The sequence below is a fragment of the Cololabis saira genome, chromosome 7, assembly GCF_033807715.1.
Source record: "Cololabis saira isolate AMF1-May2022 chromosome 7, fColSai1.1, whole genome shotgun sequence".
Classification (NCBI taxonomy): domain Eukaryota; kingdom Metazoa; phylum Chordata; class Actinopteri; order Beloniformes; family Belonidae; genus Cololabis; species Cololabis saira.
In genome coordinates this window covers 29,682,618-29,700,701 of record NC_084593.1, presented here as the reverse complement: position 1 = coordinate 29,700,701, position 18,084 = coordinate 29,682,618, and the positions used below count along the sequence as shown (strand labels likewise).

At 38.3% G+C, this 18,084-nt stretch overlaps 1 protein-coding gene across 4 annotated transcripts; it reads left to right on the top strand.

Moving 5' to 3' along the window:
• Nucleotides 1-599: 599 nt before the first annotated feature.
• Nucleotides 600-16,420, top strand: rab41 (RAB41, member RAS oncogene family). Of its 4 annotated transcripts, none has more exons than XM_061725504.1 (8): nt 600-799; nt 3,999-4,057; nt 7,815-7,868; nt 8,773-8,878; nt 9,194-9,305; nt 10,255-10,348; nt 13,278-13,344; nt 14,489-16,420. In XM_061725504.1, exons 1-8 carry the CDS (start codon nt 724-726, stop codon nt 14,551-14,553), a joined length of 633 nt encoding a protein of 210 aa, XP_061581488.1. In that variant the 5' UTR covers nt 600-723; the 3' UTR covers nt 14,554-16,420. The 4 variants fall into 4 exon arrangements, with proteins under 4 accessions (XP_061581488.1, XP_061581486.1, XP_061581487.1 ...); XM_061725502.1 differs by lacking the exon at nt 10,255-10,348 and adding an exon at nt 9,751-9,844 and having other exon boundaries at nt 616-799; XM_061725503.1 differs by lacking the exon at nt 8,773-8,878 and adding an exon at nt 8,164-8,269 and having other exon boundaries at nt 616-799.
• Nucleotides 16,421-18,084: the final 1,664 nt, after the last annotated feature.

The following is an 18,084-nucleotide window of genomic DNA, read 5'->3' as shown; positions in this document are numbered from 1 at the left end:
GTATATATATATATATATATATATATATATATATATATATATATATATATATATATATATATATATATATATATATACAGAGATATAGAGCAGAAAGATGCAGTTAATAGAGACAGTATAGTGTAAATAAGTATATTTATATAAATATTTTTATGGGCAAGTGTGTACAAATATATAGAAATATTCAACTATAAGCATGTATGTATAAGTATGTGTGTGAGTATAATTACAGTATATAATAATAATAATAATAATAATAATAATAATAATAATAATAATAATAATAATAATAATAATAATAATAATACTGTTATTTAGCAGTGTGAGTACAGTGTGTGAGTATTTATAAATACGGGTTAAATGATTAGTGAAGGGGGGTAGGATTAAATAAGTTTACACTTCTTCCTACTCCTTTTTTGCACATGTAAATTAAGATATCAAGTGTTAAAGGATGAAATTCTTTGTTTTGTTGTTTTGTTTTCTTAAACTTCTCTTGAAGTGTTGTTTTTTACATGTACAAAAATAAATCAAAAGATGAATACTTAAAAATCCTACGTGAGGTCCTACGTGGACCATGCAGGTGTCCTGCTCCTCCGCCTCTTGGCTGCGCTGTTTCCCTGCAGTTTGGGAGGAAAACAAAAGCGCCGGCTGGTGAGAGATCCAGTCCTCCCGGTGCAGAACCCTCAGCCATCAGCTGCTGCAGCTACACACTCTGTTACCGACATGTCGACCACCACCGGCGGGGAGTTCGGCAACCCTCTGCGGAAGTTCAAGCTGGTGTTCCTGGGCGAGCAGAGCGGTGAGAACAGCTGCTCCAGATGTGGCTTAGATTAGCCCATTAGCTCCGACCGGTTCCCCCTGTGAGGCCGCGTAACCCGCGGTGATATGGGCTAAAGTGAGACTTTTCCTTCGCAAAGGCGGTGCAGAAACCCACCAGTTAGTTGTTATTATTATTACTGTTATGCCGCGTTCCATTTACCTCGGAAATCGGAACTGGGAACTGGGAATGGCAGCCATCTTGGAATGGTAACTCGGGGGTGGTGAAGCTTCTCCCACTTTCCCAGTAGGAAATCCGACTTCGAGGGGCGTTCCAGTTGAAAATTCTGACTGGGAACTGGGGAATTCCGACTTCCGAGGACAAATGGAACGCGGCATTATTTTCACACTGGCGGTGACGTCACCGGGTCGCCCCGTTAGCATCGGTAGCTCGCTGAGCTAACCACTCACTTCACTTCGCCCTCACACTAAAACCACCAGAGCTGTTAAAATTGGGTTTTTTTTGTGATGGCCACGTGAGGGATTTATCTACAGACTATTATGGTGTCAAATTAAAACCATGAACTAGTCAATTCCCAGTATTTGGTGAAGCTTCCGCAGCATTAGCGTGATTGTGGCTCACACAACAACTTGCAGCCACAAATGTTGCCGTGAATTCACCTTCGCCGGCTACTTGGGACTTAAATGCGACTGTGGACAGTTTAACGAGTCATTGATTATGGCGAGAAGCTTAGATGTGTTGTTAGGGGAGTGAGTTTTGCGGTTGAACTTTGAGCATCTCGCAGCGCCACGTCGGCAGCATGTCTCTCGGCCTCATCATGTCTGATTTATGGTCCCGCGTTACACCAACGCAGAGCTTACGGCGTACGGTACGCGGCGACGCCTACCCTACGCCGTAGGCTCTGCGTCGATTTAACGCGGAAGCATAAATCAGCTTGAAACGTGGCTGTATTTCAGCAATAGTTCATGTACTGATTCTGACAACTGCGCTCTTTAATTACAGACAGTGTCAAGAGTGTAAGGAGTTTAATTGTCCAGATGTGTGTGACTCCACCCATGTTGCCAGCTCAGCAGTCTTCATTGATGGTCGCTGTTCACTGAGCCCTTGTTTTCATTTCTTGAAATAGAAATTTAAGTTTAGATGACAGTGGGTTTTTTTATGTCATCACTAGAGATTTGTTTTATTCTTTTAATTGTAGTGTCTTTTTACGACGGAGTATTAGGGCCAAACTAAGACAAATTTTTTGGGGAAATTACGAGAATAAAGTCATAATATTATGAGAATAAAGTCATAATGTTGCAAGAATAAAGTCGTAATAGAATAAAGTCGTAACATTACAAGAATAAAGTCGTAACATTACAAGAATAAAGTCGTAACATTACGAGAATAAAGTCGTAACATTACGAGAATAAAGTCGTTGCATTACGAGAATAAAGTCGTTGCATTACGAGAATAAAGTCGTAACATTACGAGAATAAAGTCGTAACATTACGAGAATAAAGTCGTAATTTATGAGAACTCTAACAGGAAGAGCAGTCTTCTCCCTGTGTTACAATGAGGAATATTGAGCATCTTGTGAAGTTATATTTTTGTATCGAAATTACAAATAAGGAAATCTTTTGGCACATCAGCATGGAATTATTATCAGTATAAGGACTTTAAAACGATTGTGCAAACGACTGCGTCTATTTTGAAGAAGGAACCACACAGACTTGGAAGAAATTACGTCTTTTGAGGAAAATCTTTACGATCATCCTCATTGTTTCCTGAGAAACAACAAAACCTCTTTGAATGGCAGCAGATGTGTTGGAAATTGGAAAGAAGAGAATGTAGTCAGAATAATATGAGAATAAAGTCATAATGTTGCGAGAATAAAGTTGTAATATTATTAATAATAATAATAATGATAATTAATTTAACTTGTAACGCACTTTACATTCAAGGAATCTCAAAGTGCTACACTTAGACCATTATTCATTCATACACATTCTCTCCGGTGGTGGTAACTACGTTTTGTAGCCACAGCTGGACTGGAAGGAAGCGTGGCTGCACACGGGGCAAGGTGGGTAAGGTGTCTTGCCCAAGGACACTACGACAGCAGCTGGGACAGAGCGGGATTCGAACCGCCGACCTTCCGATCATTGGACGACCCGCTCTACCACCTGAGCTACTGCCGCCCCGATAATATTATAATACTATGAGAATAAAGTGGTAATTTATGAGAAGTCATACAGGAAGAGCACATACGTCTTTTGTGGAAGAGGAGCAGTATAGTATAGTATAGTAGTGGTGGTTGACTGCAGGCTATCGGTGTTTACATCTGCTGCCATTCAAAGAGGTTTTGTTGTTTCTCAGGAAACAATGAGGATGATCGTAAAGATTTTCCTCTTCCACAAAAGACGTAATTTCTTCCAAGTCTGTGTGGTTCCTTCTTCAAAATAGACACAGTCGTTTGCACAATCGTTTTAAAGTCCTTATACTGATAATAATTCCATGCTGATGTGCCAAAAGATTTCCTTATTTGTAATTCCGATACCAAAATATAACTTCACAAGATGCTCAATATTCCTCATTGTAACACAGGGAGAAGATGGCTCTTCCTGTTAGAGTTCTCATAAATTACGACTTTATTCTCGTAATGTTACGACTTTATTCTCGTAATGTTACGACTTTATTCTTGTAATGTAACGACTTTATTCTCGTAATGTAACAACTTTATTCTCGTAATGTTACGACTTTATTCTTGTAATGTAATGACTTTATTCTCGTAATGTAACGACTTTATTCTCGTAATGTTACGACTTTATTCTTGTAATGTTACGACTTTATTCTCGTAATGTTACGACTTTATTCTCGTAATGTTACGACTTTATTCTCGTAATGTTACGACTTTATTCTCGTAATGTTACGACTTTATTCTCGTAATGTAACGACTTTATTCTCGTAATGTAACGACTTTATTCTCGTAATGTTACGACTTTATTCTTGTAATGTTACGACTTTATTCTATTACGACTTTATTCTCGCAACATTATGACTTTATTCTCGTAGTTTTACGACTTTATTCTCATAATATTATGACTTTATTCTCGTAATTTCCCCAAAAAATTTGTCTTAGTTTGGCCCTAATACTCCGTCATAATCTTTTACTGAAGCTGGTCTAACATCTTTTCCCACCATAACTTCATTGATGTGTTGTTTGTTTTTTTTTTTTTTACAGTTGGGAAGACCTCACTCATCACCAGGTTTATGTATGACAGTTTTGACAACACTTACCAGGTAAAGAGAAACAATAATTTTATCTTATGTCACTTGAAAAATAATCTCTTTTCTTTGTAAATTGCATTCTGAAGCAGACATGTAAAGCTCTTTAATATTCAGACGACTTTATTAATCCCTTTGGGAGGTTCCCTCGGGGAAATTTACATCTCCGTCTCACACACACAGCACCGTCATTTACAAATCAAACACCCCAAAAGCCAAACACCCATATAACGATTTAAAAAAAAAATACAAATACAAATAAGAGGTAAAAATAAAACATTAAAAAAAGTGTGGTGTGCCATTAAAAAAAAAGAATTATATGGATAGAAAAAGTGTTGTGTAATATTGCACAAGTTACTGCACTGTCCTGGTTATTGCACAGTTATTGCACACTGACTGGCCCCCCACAGTCCCTCTGTTCTTCAGTTCTAATAGCCATCAGTAAGGTTATTATTATTATTATTAAATAGTCATTGGTTACATGGGCTTTGTGAGCTTGCAGAAAGATGATGATCAAGTCCAAATCAAAAACAGCTGTATCTACTATCTTCTATTAGCATTAAGCACCAAATTCATGGAGCTGTAATTTAAGTTTTGCATGACATCATTAAACTGAAAAACTCAGCTTTAGTGGTGTTGCATTGAATTCTGGACAGTATACCTGATGGAAGACAGAGGAATGTATTGTAAATGTATTACATTTTGCAAAAGAAAAGCAAAACTCAGAATTTGTGATAAAAGTACCGCTAGATGTACCATTAGTCTGTGTTTCTATTGAGCTATTGTTTATGTCTGTTGTTTTTTTTCTTATTATGAGCACATAATTCTCCTAGTTCTCTCTTCCTTTCTCTGTAACTCTTTGTATCTTGACCTTGCCAGACTTCTCTTAAAAACAATGAAAAAGATCTTAATTTTGAAGAAGATGGACAAAAACTTCTTCAGTCTTTGACAAATTATTCAGACTGCTGCTACTGCTGTTGCGACAATAGTCAACATAAGAAGAAGGCAGCAATGATTGCATGCAACAATTAAGTCGTGTTATTCCACAACTACATCTTATTAATTACCCCCAAAACAGCTATAAACTAGATTTTGATGACTTTAGATTGACTAACAATGTCCAATCCAGCACTGCCAGCGACATGCAAATGCGCCCAAAACACACAAACTTAAAATTAAGAAAATGAAATATATTTGACTGGGATGGAGGAGGGCTGGCTCTTGGATTGAGACGGTGTTTTTGCCCCCATTCTACCTTGCTGGTCCAGGGAGGGCCAGTGTTGTTGGTGTGTGTGTCTGATGTCAGGGCCTTGCCTGCGGTGGGGGCTTCAAGGGGCTTATGCATGACTGGGGCATGGCTCTGGTGGGGAATTTGGTGCTGGGGAGGGCTTTTGGGTAGGCTGGTGTGTTGGCCTGTTGTTGGCTGGTGGATCCTTGTGTGTGGTGGGAGGCTGTGGGGCTGTCCAAGTGTTGCATTTTGTTGCAGGTTGTGCCATCTCGTTTGTTGCCGCTACTGTGTTGCACGCGCCGAGGAATGTCTCCCTCCCAGTGTCCCATGGACCCAGCTTCTTCAGAAAGAAAACATTTGACTATATCAAATACACTGTTTTATTTATTCTATAACAAAGGAAAACACTGTAGTGGCCATTGTCTCTTCAGAATATTCCTGCTATATTAAATAATTGGTTTTAGTGATGAATAATAATAAATAAAAATATTAACAAAACCAAACGGGCCCCGTGAACACCACTGGTCTCATTCTGCTTTAAAGGAGCTTGAGGCTGGATTTATGAAAAAAAATTGTATACGTTTTAATTTTTCTAGTAATAATGTCAGATGAAGCGTTCCAAACCAAAAAGAGTGAGCCCTCTAGTATATGTCCGTTGCCTTGAACAGGCTGTGTGCTGCAAAATGTGCTGCAAGGCTGGGGCCGCTTTTCCCGCGCTGCCCTGCGGATGTGACGTCACATGACGCTGCATGTGCGTTCTCCCCGTTCTCCCGTGCCGGCTTCGCTGTTGGCTGCAGTACCCCCAACGGCCGTCGTGGCGAAGGGTGGCGCTAGAGAGTCTCATTTCTTAAAAGGAGCCTTATGCTCCTTTAAACAAACAAACAACATGACTAAATAAAGAAAAACACATTTAGCCCCAAATGGGCCCCTTGAACGGTGGTGGCTATTCTGTGTGTGTTTGGTCTTAGGTCTGAGTTTCAGCTTGAAGCTGAAACTCAGACCATACCCGGCAACAAAAAATTATATTTTCTGATTGGCTGATAGGTTGGTAACTCGGAGATCTCAGCGCACAGTGGCGTAGTCTAGTTTGTAAGATGGGCTGTTGGAATTACTGTCCGGTTAAATTAATTTCTCAGCATGAGAAATGCCATGAGTGGCGTGAGATTGTGTGAATTTATTGGAATGCATGAGTCTCATGGTCGATGCATGACACTTGAGAGGCCAGTTTAAACACAAATGCTTGGCTGTGGACCAGGACTTGGAACAAGGGTCTTCCACAATGTACACACACCATGATGGCCTTAATTTTTCATTTAAAATAATCCCACACGTTTGACATCTTCGGCCTCTTCCTCTTATTACTTTTGCTTTGCTTCGTTTGCTCATTGTCACTGTTTTCGGTCCTGGCAACAAAAAATGTGCAAAAAGTGTTTCCATAACACTTTTGCAAGAAACTGGACTATCAACATAATGTATATGAAAAACCACCTTGTGAAAGCGTATAAAAGTTCTTTCAATATTTGGCAGTTTTTTTTTAATTAGGGGCATTTCTATTACAGGTTTTTTTCTTTGCAATATTTACGTTTTGCACAAATCTAGGGGTAATGGCAACACGACTATTAACTGAATAATGCTCCTCAAAGGCTCTTTCAGACTAGATCGTTTTATGCCTGACTTGCCTGTCACTCGAGCTCAGCGGCAAATCAGCAGGGGGTTGGGACTAAATACTTACGTATTAACAATAAAAGACTCAAAAGATAGGTTTCCACTACCAGGAGTTCAGAGTAAACCCGACGGACAGGAACCTCCAACAGGGTGACCGTTGTCTTCTCAGCCTCTTCAGCTAGACAATTTCTGCTATAACTTGTGTTAATCCATTCAACGATATATGTCCTTTATCTTTTCTCTTTAGCTTTTATCCCTTGTTTTTTTTGGTTCATTTTCAAATAAACATCTGCAGTTTGGTCTGCCTCATTTCACACATGTTTTGTTGACTAAAATGGGGTTTTAGAGACTAGTCAGGTGACTGAGTGGCTGTCGCATCCCGCAGTGTGGGACCATCCACCTGAGGTCAATCATGTCATTTGAAAAGGGAAATTACGAAGATGTCCAATTAACAAAACAAGGACATGTGTAATTTGAACAGGCCAGCAATCAGCTAACTCTTAATATCAGGAAGACTAAAACCAACTTAATTAAAAAATTTGAATATTTGAAAAGCAATTCTTATCAATTCCTCCATCAGAATATTGTCTTTGTCTCTTTGTCTGTTTATTGTCTGTGTCTCTTTATGTAATCTTATGTACAGCATCTTTGACATTCTTGTTTATGTGCAAAACAGTCAGAATATTAGCTACTGTGCACATGTAAAAGTGTGCATAAACACGAGTGCTGCTTGTTGCTTTCTTCTGTGAAATCCATGATAAAATGCATATTTCGTACATGATTTTTTCTTATGATTTTCCACATCCCTGTACATCTTAGAATACATAACTTAGTGACATGTTGATAAGACTATTAAACTGCAAAATGGTTTTCTTACAGGCAACTATTGGCATTGACTTTTTGTCGAAAACCATGTACCTAGAAGATCGCACGGTAAGACTATGTATTTTCTTGTTTTCTCATCGTTTACATTGCAGACATTTTAAAAGTGCTAAAAATAAATAAATAAGCATGCAACTGCTTTCTATGTAGTGGGCGCCATTTATTTCCCTCCCACCATTTCACATTGTCCTAAATTTTGCCATTCATTTTGTTAAAAATGTCATCATGTTTTTAGTTCCTATCATTATTTTTTTTTTCTTTAAATTTTGTTTTCCTTCCATCCCTTTGCCGGACCATAAAATGCACCCTCCCCATGTTCCCACATACGTATCATGGCTGGCCACAGATCCGGCTGCAGCTCTGGGATACAGCCGGACAAGAACGTTTCCGCAGCCTCATCCCCAGTTACATCCGCGACTCAGCCGCCGCTGTGGTGGTTTATGACATAGCCAGTAGGTATCATGGCCTTGCCTCTCCTCCCTGTCCTCGCTAACAATGTGGAAGGGCAAAAACATTTTTTAAAAACCTCAGCATTTAGCAGCGAAACAAACCCTGTTAGACAACATGATAAGACTGTTTACATTTGCTGTGGTGATAGTAAATCAAGGCTCCAGCAGTACCCAGGAGGTTCTGTACTTGTCAAATTCTGTCACATATGAGGCTGATAAGACACAATGTCTATCAATGTTGCTTCATGGGCTGATATTTTCTGAAGCTACATAAATAATTATTCAGCAGGGTTTCTTTTCACATGCCTTGTATGCATAGCACTCATCACCTCTGAGCTCTCTGCACTTGAATGATTCTCCCAACTCCTCCAAAAAGGTCATTTTTGTCTTTTCTGCTTGGCTTGCGAGTCTTGTGTCTCTCCTGTTCTGCACTTTCTTGTTTTGTTTTTCCCTTTGACTCCCTTTTTCTCTACCCTTTTTGTCCTTTTCTTGCATTCCAATCTCAGGTCCGACTCCAGCTTTGGGACACTGCTGGACAGGAGCGTTTTCGTAGCCTAATTCCCAGCTACATCCGTGACTCTACCATTGCTGTGGTTGTTTATGACATCACCAGTGAGTCAGGGCTGTACTCTAACTTTCTTCTAGGGGTGTTGAGCCATTTTATTTTGGCATAGTTGCATCTTCATTTTGATAACTTAAGAACTTCTCATTATTTTTTTTTTCCTGCAGTCCTTTTTCCCTGAGTACTTTTTCTTACTAACATGACTTCAAGCTTCCCGAAGATGCTTTCTTTGTGATGAAATGTAACATCAGCCAATGTATACTTTTAATCCTAGCTTTTATAACACTTTTTAGGTCTTTTGCTTCTAAAATACCTAACGCAGACAATGCTTTTTTTTTTCTTTGTTTCTTTCTTTCCATCGACAGATCTCAATTCATTCCAGCAAACATCAAAATGGATTGATGACGTTAGGACGGAGAGAGGAAGTGATGTCATTATCATGCTTGTTGGGAACAAAACAGATTTAGCAGATAAAAGGTATGTTGGTGTGTTACAGGTGTGGATGGTCTTACTAAATGTCTTGCACGTCTCGTTTACAACGTAGATACAATTGTAATTTTACCATTCTGCTACGAAAGTACAAATTTAAGTACAAAGTATTAAGTACTGCAGTACAGTATGTAAATTCTCCCAAAGTTGGGAATCCCACTGTTCTTCCCTTCAGTACCATCTCATCCAATTTTTAACTTATCATTTTTGGGTATGTTTTAGCATACGCCAGCCTTTTTATTATTGATTCAAACATTTTTATTTCTTATAATTTGAGCATATTTCTGTTTTGCTTTTTCATTGCCTTCCTTTTTTGTTCCTCTACCTGGTATGTTGTTTCCATGTCATTTTGATTTTTTTTTTTTGTTTTTCCCTCAACACCACACTACACCCTTACCCTTCCCCCCACCCCCTCCTCCTGGGACCATGGCAGGCAAGTTTCTGTTGAGGCGGCAGAGAGGAAAGCTCGTGAGCTCAATGTGATGTACATAGAGACCAGTGCCAAGGCTGGCTATAACGTCAAACAGGTTGGTGTTTAGCAACAGATTGTCTTGCAGGGAAAGAATGATCTTTTTTCCAGCACAGGTCTTAATATCCTCTTGGACAGTGCGCCTCACCCTTGACCTCTCAAGCCCTCCATGTTTTCACTCATCATATGGATTGTGGTGTGCCTGTTGGAAGAATGAGTGACATATATATATATATAGTTGATTTCTGGCTCCTTCATCCTTATTCAGTACAGCAGCTTCTCTCTCTTTGTTTATTTTTCTAAGTTATAAACTAACATCTCTCTTTTTAACCCAAGCAATTTTTTGTGTGGAGCTCTATTTGTTTTTCTTTCTATTCTTCCCTTCCCTTTTGGCTTTTTCCCTTTTGCTATGTTTTTCCCATTTCTGTCTTTTGGTCCATCTCCCCCTCTCTGCTTTCGCTGGAGCAGACAGATCACCACGGAGGAAGGCGAGCAAAGAGCTAAGGAGCTCAATGTCATGTTCATTGAAACCAGCGCAAAGACTGGCTACAATGTCAAACAGGTAGCATTTCTGTTTTTTTTTTTTCAGGGTAGTTCAGCTAATCCTTCCTTCAAAATCTACACTTCACTCCTATTACCACCCATTTCCCTCCTATGGCTCATCATGATTTGGTTTTATCTTGATGTTAAACTTTGGATTTTCTGTACATTCTCTCTGTTGTATTTTTACCCCCACATGCTTGGCTTGTAGAAGTTAAAACTATTGTTCCACTTTATCTGACAGCTACAGCATCAACTTCCTTTTTAGTTTGACTCACCAGAATTTAGAATTTGATGAATATAAATTCCCCTTTCTTAAAAAGTTGGGTGGTTGTGTAATGGAAATGAAACAAAAAGCAAATATTTTAGTCTGTTAAACCTAATGTGTACTTTGAAATGGTATAAAGACAACATGTCAGATATTGACATTTAGTGATATTATTGTAATTTTAAAGTATAAGCTCACTTTTTACATGTTTTATAACAAGTTTGGGAGTTGTTGTTTGCTCAGTTCAGTGTGTTTGCTAATCAAGTTAGCCACTTTAGCACCAAATTAACATGAAAAAAAGAACACGTTTATGTCATTTTTGGAGAACGCATTTTGCAAATATTTGAATGAAATAAGCAATGGCTTTCTAAATGGTACCGTATGGTTTTCTGGACTCACTGGAGTACTAATGACCAGTACAGTGCAGTTCACTATTGTGCACTTATTTGTGTTTCCAGTATCAAAAGTACAAACCGTACAAAAGAACTGTACCATATAATTTTTGGCTCCCCTCTGTTGGGGTACCAAACCAGTACAGTAGATTTAAGAAGGAACGAGAAAAAACCCCACAGTCAGACAATTGGTCGACAAAGCGTTGTCTCCTCTATGTGACGTAGAGACGAATATAAGATGCACTATTTTGAAGTCTTTTCTCAAATAAAGGTCGGCTGCTTCTTGCTTAGAAGAAGGAAGATGGTGTGCTGGATGTCATCTGTTGTTCCTTCCTATTGACTAGAGACACTATTGTTGCATAGGTATGATGTCACGCTGTTGCATAGCAGAGGTGACAACAACCATTAGCCGGGCAGTGACAGAACCAGTTGGATCAGAACTTAACACCAAACCAAACCTGCCGTAAACTGCTTGCTGGTGTACAGTATTAATCTTGCCTTGTGAGATGTGCAGGTTATCCATGAGCATTATGAAATACCTCCATACCAATCTTTAGTGCTGGTGTTTGAGCTTTATAAACTCTGCTGCTCGTGAGCAAGGATGAAATCAAAATAGGATTTATACGTTTTGATTGATCTGCAAGCAGGACGCTCCACCTCAGTCCACCTTAACTAAACTTAGACTCGAAGAAAAGAGCAGCATTTCTTGTTTACTTCTTTTTTTTTTGTTAACCTTTTTGGTAATATGGTAAGTTTTTCAGAAAATCCTGAGGTTGTCAGACTGTGATTGGGTCATTAAATCTTGTTAGGTCTCCTTAGACATGAATGGGGTTCATAATATAGTGTAGTGTTGATGTTAAAATCATTATTTTCTTTGCACATCCTAGAAACTCAGCCTCTGAGGATTGTGCTCTTTATACCATCTCTCTTCTTTTTTTTCCAGTATTTGATGTGTTGTCTTTCTCCTGTTTTCAATGTTGTATAGGACTAATATGATAATAAAATATTTTCAAATCTACGCATGGTCCATGCAGATTTCCATTTTGCATAGCATCACAGCTTTTAGGAAGTGGGCTTGTAATGCAGTTTTTCAGTAGCGTAGCTTTGCATGGCACCCTGCACTTGTATGCTGATATTATCAACAAGCAGTCGCATTCCCACTGTGTATGCATGAAGTGTGATTCATTAATGTTATTTTTATTTCGATAAGCCGATGACTTTGTTTAATGTGTCAAGAAAAGTATAATCTGTGTGCCAAAAATGTTCATGAACAACTTAGTAGTACAACTTTTTGAACATTTGTGATAAAGACAGACCTAAACTTTTCTTTCATGGTGATAAATTGTGTTTTTCAGCTCTTACATTGATGTTCAAGCCATTTTCTTTTTCTTGACATGTTTTTTTTTCATAACTGATCCTTGCTCACTCGTGTGGAGCAGCAGAAGATTCATGTGATGGTAAAAAAAAAAAGGATGAAACTTTTCACCATCACACTTTCCGATATGTAGTGGCAGTTTCTACAAAGATGTGTTACCCACTTTTGGAGGAAATTTTCAAAGTATATATATATATATAACACTAGTCAAATCATATTTAAACTGTGCTTTATTTAAAGGAGCTGTATGTAAGAGCAATAATAAAACGAATCATAAAATTACCCTGATATGTCAACAGACATTTAAAAATCATGTTCATTTCAAATACTTATGTCACTGACAACAGCACTCAAGCCAGGATATTCCAGTTTAAAAAGAGGAGTTGCAGCCCTCAACTGATGTTTATGTTGTCATTTTTTGTTTTGGTCTGAAGCTCCACCCTCCACCTATCTCCCAATCACCAAGTCAGTATTGTTTCGGCATCCGGGTTGCCAGCTCGGCTCTAATTATCGCAGCCATGGCAGCCTACGTTCCTGCTGCATTCTGCAGCCTACCTGGCAACCTCTGGTCGGGGGGAGGAGGGGGAGGGTACACGGCGCTCAACAATATTTTGAAAGTGACTGCAGTACCAGTTTTGGCCATTTCTTACAGACGGCTCCTTTAAAAAGTTTTCAAGGAAAAATGTTAATGTGATTTTTTTTTTTTATTTATTGATTTTTTTTTTTTTATTATTATTATTATTATTGAAATGATGACATCTTAATAGCAATTGAACATCTATATCAGCAAACTCTGTTCGACAGCTTTTTTGTGTGTGTTTGTACCTGTGCATATGTGTCTGTGTTCACTGTAGTAACACTAATTTGTAAAAGTGCCCAATCTGTTTAACTCTTCCCCCCTTTTTTTGTTTTATAGCTGTTCCGACGTGTTGCTGCTGCATTGCCAGGGATGGACAGCACGCCAGAGAAAAGCAAAGAAGACAGTATCCTTGAAAAGTTGCGTAAAAAAAAAAAAATGTGTGTGTGTGTGTGTATGTATATATGTATATATATGTGTATATATATATATATATATATATATATATATATATATATACACACACATATATATATTTACAAGATTAAACAGATCAGTTTAAATAATATAATTAATAATATAATTATATATGAATAAATCTAATTCATTTTACATTAAACTTTAAGTCCAAACAAATATTAATTGCCAGAGTTTAAACTCTGAATAATTCAGTAGTCTAATCATCCCAGCATTTCAGGAGGACCTCTTTCAGGTTTCCTCGTCATTTAGAAATATGGATTTTTATTGTGGTGTGTCAATGTGAGGTCAGGTGATGTTTCACACGAAAATGCTTTTCAACCAAACAAGTCATTGACTTGCTCAACAGCTAGCTATGCTGAGCCCACCTGAGGATCTGTTACGGGTATAATTCCTCCATTTGTATTCTTACTGTCAATAGGAAGTTGGAAATAAGGTCGTAACAGACTGTCTAATGTCCAAAGCCCCTTTTACATTAGCTAATACCCCGCGTTTAACACGTGGATCTAGCGTTACATCACCAACGCGCGTTAAACGTGTTCATCATCCAGTGATATTAGTGGAATCTAATCTAAAAACGCCTTAAGTCTAAGTAAAGCTTATTTACACTGTTGATGCTGACACATACACTGCTTGTCCAAAAAAGGACAGATGTCCCACACTAATATTTCGCCTTTAGCTTTCATTACGGCACGCTTTTGCTGTGGCATAATTCCAATAAGCTGTTGCAATGTAGAGTTTATTTCCATCCATAATTGCATTAATTTTGCCCCAAGATCTTGTATTGATGATGGGATAGTCGGGCCATTGCACTTAGTCTTCTCCATCACATCCTAAAGATTCTCTGTGAGGTCTGTACTCTGTAGTAATGATGTCTCCTGTTCCCTGAGCCACTCTTCACAATTTGAGCCCGTTGAATCCTGGCATTGTCATTGTGGAATATGCCCGTGCCATCAGGGACGAACAATCCATTGATGGAATAACCTGGTCATTCACTATACACAGGTTCTGTATGAAATTAAAGTGAAAACTTGCAAATCATTGGCAGTATTGCTTAACCCAACTTCTCTCAGTGATCGACATCAAACTGGAGAAACAACCAGAGATGACGGTGACCGAGAGCAGCTGCTCGTGCTAGTACACCTCGGCCCCACCCAGCCTGTTTCCCCCCCACCAACAGCTTGTCTCTCAGTGGCCGCTCTCTCCGCCCGTGGCACTCTCCCACTGGGATGCAGGACCTGTCATCTTTATTTCTCTCCCTTTTGAACTCAGTGACTTTTCAAAGTAACCGTGTGGATGTGCATTACTGTATTGAATCCAGTTATCTTGGAATAACGGTTCAGAAATAAACATTTAAATAATGGAATAAGTTAAACAATATGTTCAGATTTTCATCCAGTTGCATGGCATTATATATGATTGCAGACTGATATAACTAACCGCTCTTGAGTTATTGCACAGTTCAGAATCTTAGTGCTGTTACTCTTGTTGTAAAGTTAAACTGCTTGGGATTATTTAAATGACTGTAAGGTTTAATTCTCTGCTAATTTAATTTGTTTCTTCATTTCGAATGGAGAATTTAGCTAAAACTGTTGTATCTCTCTCAATTCTTCTTTTATTTTGTCTCTCTCTTCCTTCGTTTTGAGGAAGTAGACGCAGGATCTTATCAGTGAGTTTACATTACATAATGCCACCATATTTGACTGAAATGCAGCATTTACTTAGAGGAGGATCATTCTTTGTCACATGTTACACATCCAATGGCTGAAGCTGCCGAATACAGTCACGTGTTATCAAACCAAATGAACATAACGTCAATCCAGATCTGAAACAGCACTGCAAAAGGATGAGTAACAAGGGAATACATGTCCACTGTAATCAAAGGGAAGTCATTCTGAATTCATCTGATTGGCCACTAACCTTAACCTATGTCTGCATTGAAACAAAAACAACTCTTTTCACAAAGTTTTAAAATAGCTGCACGGACACTAACACAACTGAGGAAGAGAGTTTGGCTATAAAATGGCAAATGTATGAAGCTGAATAAAAGCCAGTGTTTATTTTATTTTCTTCCTTTTATGAGGAATTGTCACTTTGGCTGCTGTATGACATAGCCACCATCTCATTGATAGTTTGTGTTGTGTTGATTACACTATCTCTGAAAACCGTGCAGCATGCTCACCATGCAGGATTTCTATGGATAAGAACACAGATGCCTTGCTTGTTTGTTCACCACGTTGTGCACTAAATCAAGCCACAATGTTGTAAAATATCAGCGAAGCCTGCTGACTGGTTCATGGCTTCACTAGTTGTTTTGTAGAGCTGGTAGATAGATGTCCTCAGATAACAGCTGACGCTTACTAACACCTTACTGTTTTGAAAAGTTGTGCAGAGAAGTTAGTTGCAGTATGATTTTCTCTATTACTATTGCCTGTGTAGGACAGTGGGTTTTATGCATTAATTTATTTTGAAACTCAAACAAACAGATGACATTGTACGCTTGACCAAAAGTACCGATGCTGACACGCATGTTTTATTTTATTTATTGTTTGCGTGTCTGCTAACTCTTCACCTATAGGCAACATTTATGCTTGGTAATGTTCTCTTGTGTCGTCAGTAGCTCGGTTTACACCTGCAGGTGAAGGCTGCATCATCTAACACACATCTGTGGCATAACAGTCCAACTAGACATAGCACAACAAAAGACACAGGTCATTTGCTGATGCTTGTTTTAAAATTTCAGCTTTTTAAAATGAATTTGAGGGTTTTATTAATATAACTACATTACAAACATTTTGCCATGAGCAGCTCTTCTATTACTTGTCACTAAATACTCAGCTTTGTCCTATTCTGAATCGTGTTTGTCTATTTGAAATATGTCTACTCGTGTTGAAGCAACGTTTGTGTGAATAATGTACCATTACTATCTTATGTATAAAAAGGAGAGTTAATGAAACACAAGTGTAGGCCTATCACATGGAATAAAATAAAGATATTTCACTGAAATATAACTTCTCTAGTCTCTTTCTTTTGTGGAGCACTGGCATGTGGGCCATGCATAAAACTGAGCTGTGTTTATTGGTACAGTTTACAAAGATAAAAGGAGGATTTAGGAGTGTCACAGACGTCACATAAGTAGACTGAAACTGACTGTTGCGTCACTGGAGTGAAACGTTACAACATTAGGGTGTGGCAACATGTAATGGCACAAAATGAGTGTGACATTGTTACACAAATGTCTCAAAACTGCTTAAGTTTGACGCTAAATGTTAAAGTGTGGGTGAGATTTAAGGTGACATGCATGAATAAAGCTTTTAGTAATTCTATCTACAATGTGACATAGAGACAGGCCCAATTTAGCAAAAAAACAAATGTACTATGAATTGTGAGTGCATGTATATCAACAAACTGCTATCTTTACAAGGAAAAACTTTCAGAAAGAAGACTTGGAATGTTTTCATCTGACAATTTGGAAGTTTCTATGAAGAGAGACAGTTTCAATTTTAAAATATTTCAGGAAGCACAGTTGAGTTTTGTGAGGAAAGTCCGAACTTCAGTGGACACAGTCTTTGGGTCAAAACTTCGACGTTGACGCATCTAGTCATACAAAACAGACTGAGGGGAAGTAGATTAGTGAAGCTGCTGTCAACCTCACACAAGGTTTTTATGCAATAATATCACTTTGCTTAACAGCATCTCCTTTCTTAAAATAATTTTAAATTGCAAGTCAAGAGCAACCGTCTGGTCTTCCAGGATAAGGAATACTATAGAGATGTTGCTGACACGTGCAGATAAGTAGCTTAATTTATCACCTGCCAAACCTAACAATAATCACACACTGTTTGAAAAGATCTTAACACACAAAAATATATCAGTCGCTCAGCATTTGAAGCTATATTGTCCCACTTAGCTTGGAGGTTTACCTTCAACCAGGATGGATTTAGTATGTGTAAAAGCTTGTGCAAACAGCTGCTGTCACTGATTCCCTGACACCAGGGCAGCTCCACTTCTAATCCTTCAAAGTGTCCATCTGTCAGCCTTGAGAATTCATGTTCAAAGCATAAAAATACAAATTTAAACTTAAAACATGCTGTAAGTTTTGTTCGTCACAAGTACAGAGAATTTTCCTTGAAATGTTGGACACTTGTAAGTCAGTTAGAATTTGAATGACCTACTCTATATATCTTGAACATCAGGTATAAGTATTTTCTTTTAGGATGTTTGCCTAAATACACCACAATACATTTGAAATATAACAATCATAAAGCAATTGTGCAATTTTTAGACATTTTAAAAATAATGGCTTTCACAGTTCAAAAATTATAGCCATTTCAACATATGTACCTCCATTTACAGGGGCAAATATCCACAGAGACGCCTTCAGGAATGTAAATACAGGTCGTTTACAACCAGAAAACATCTAAAAGCCTCCAATAATCTGGATTCAGATTCTTTGGACAGATGAAACCTAGATAGAATTGTCTCACATTGATGAAGAAAACAGTTTGGAGAAGCAAAGGCAACGTGATACAACATGGTAAAACATGGTGGAGGTAATATTATGATATGGGCATTTTTGGCTGCCAAGAGAAGAGCCTCTCTGGCCCTAGATGAGGATGTGAGGTTTACATGATCTTCCTGATAAATTCGAGCTTGTTAAAGTTTTTAA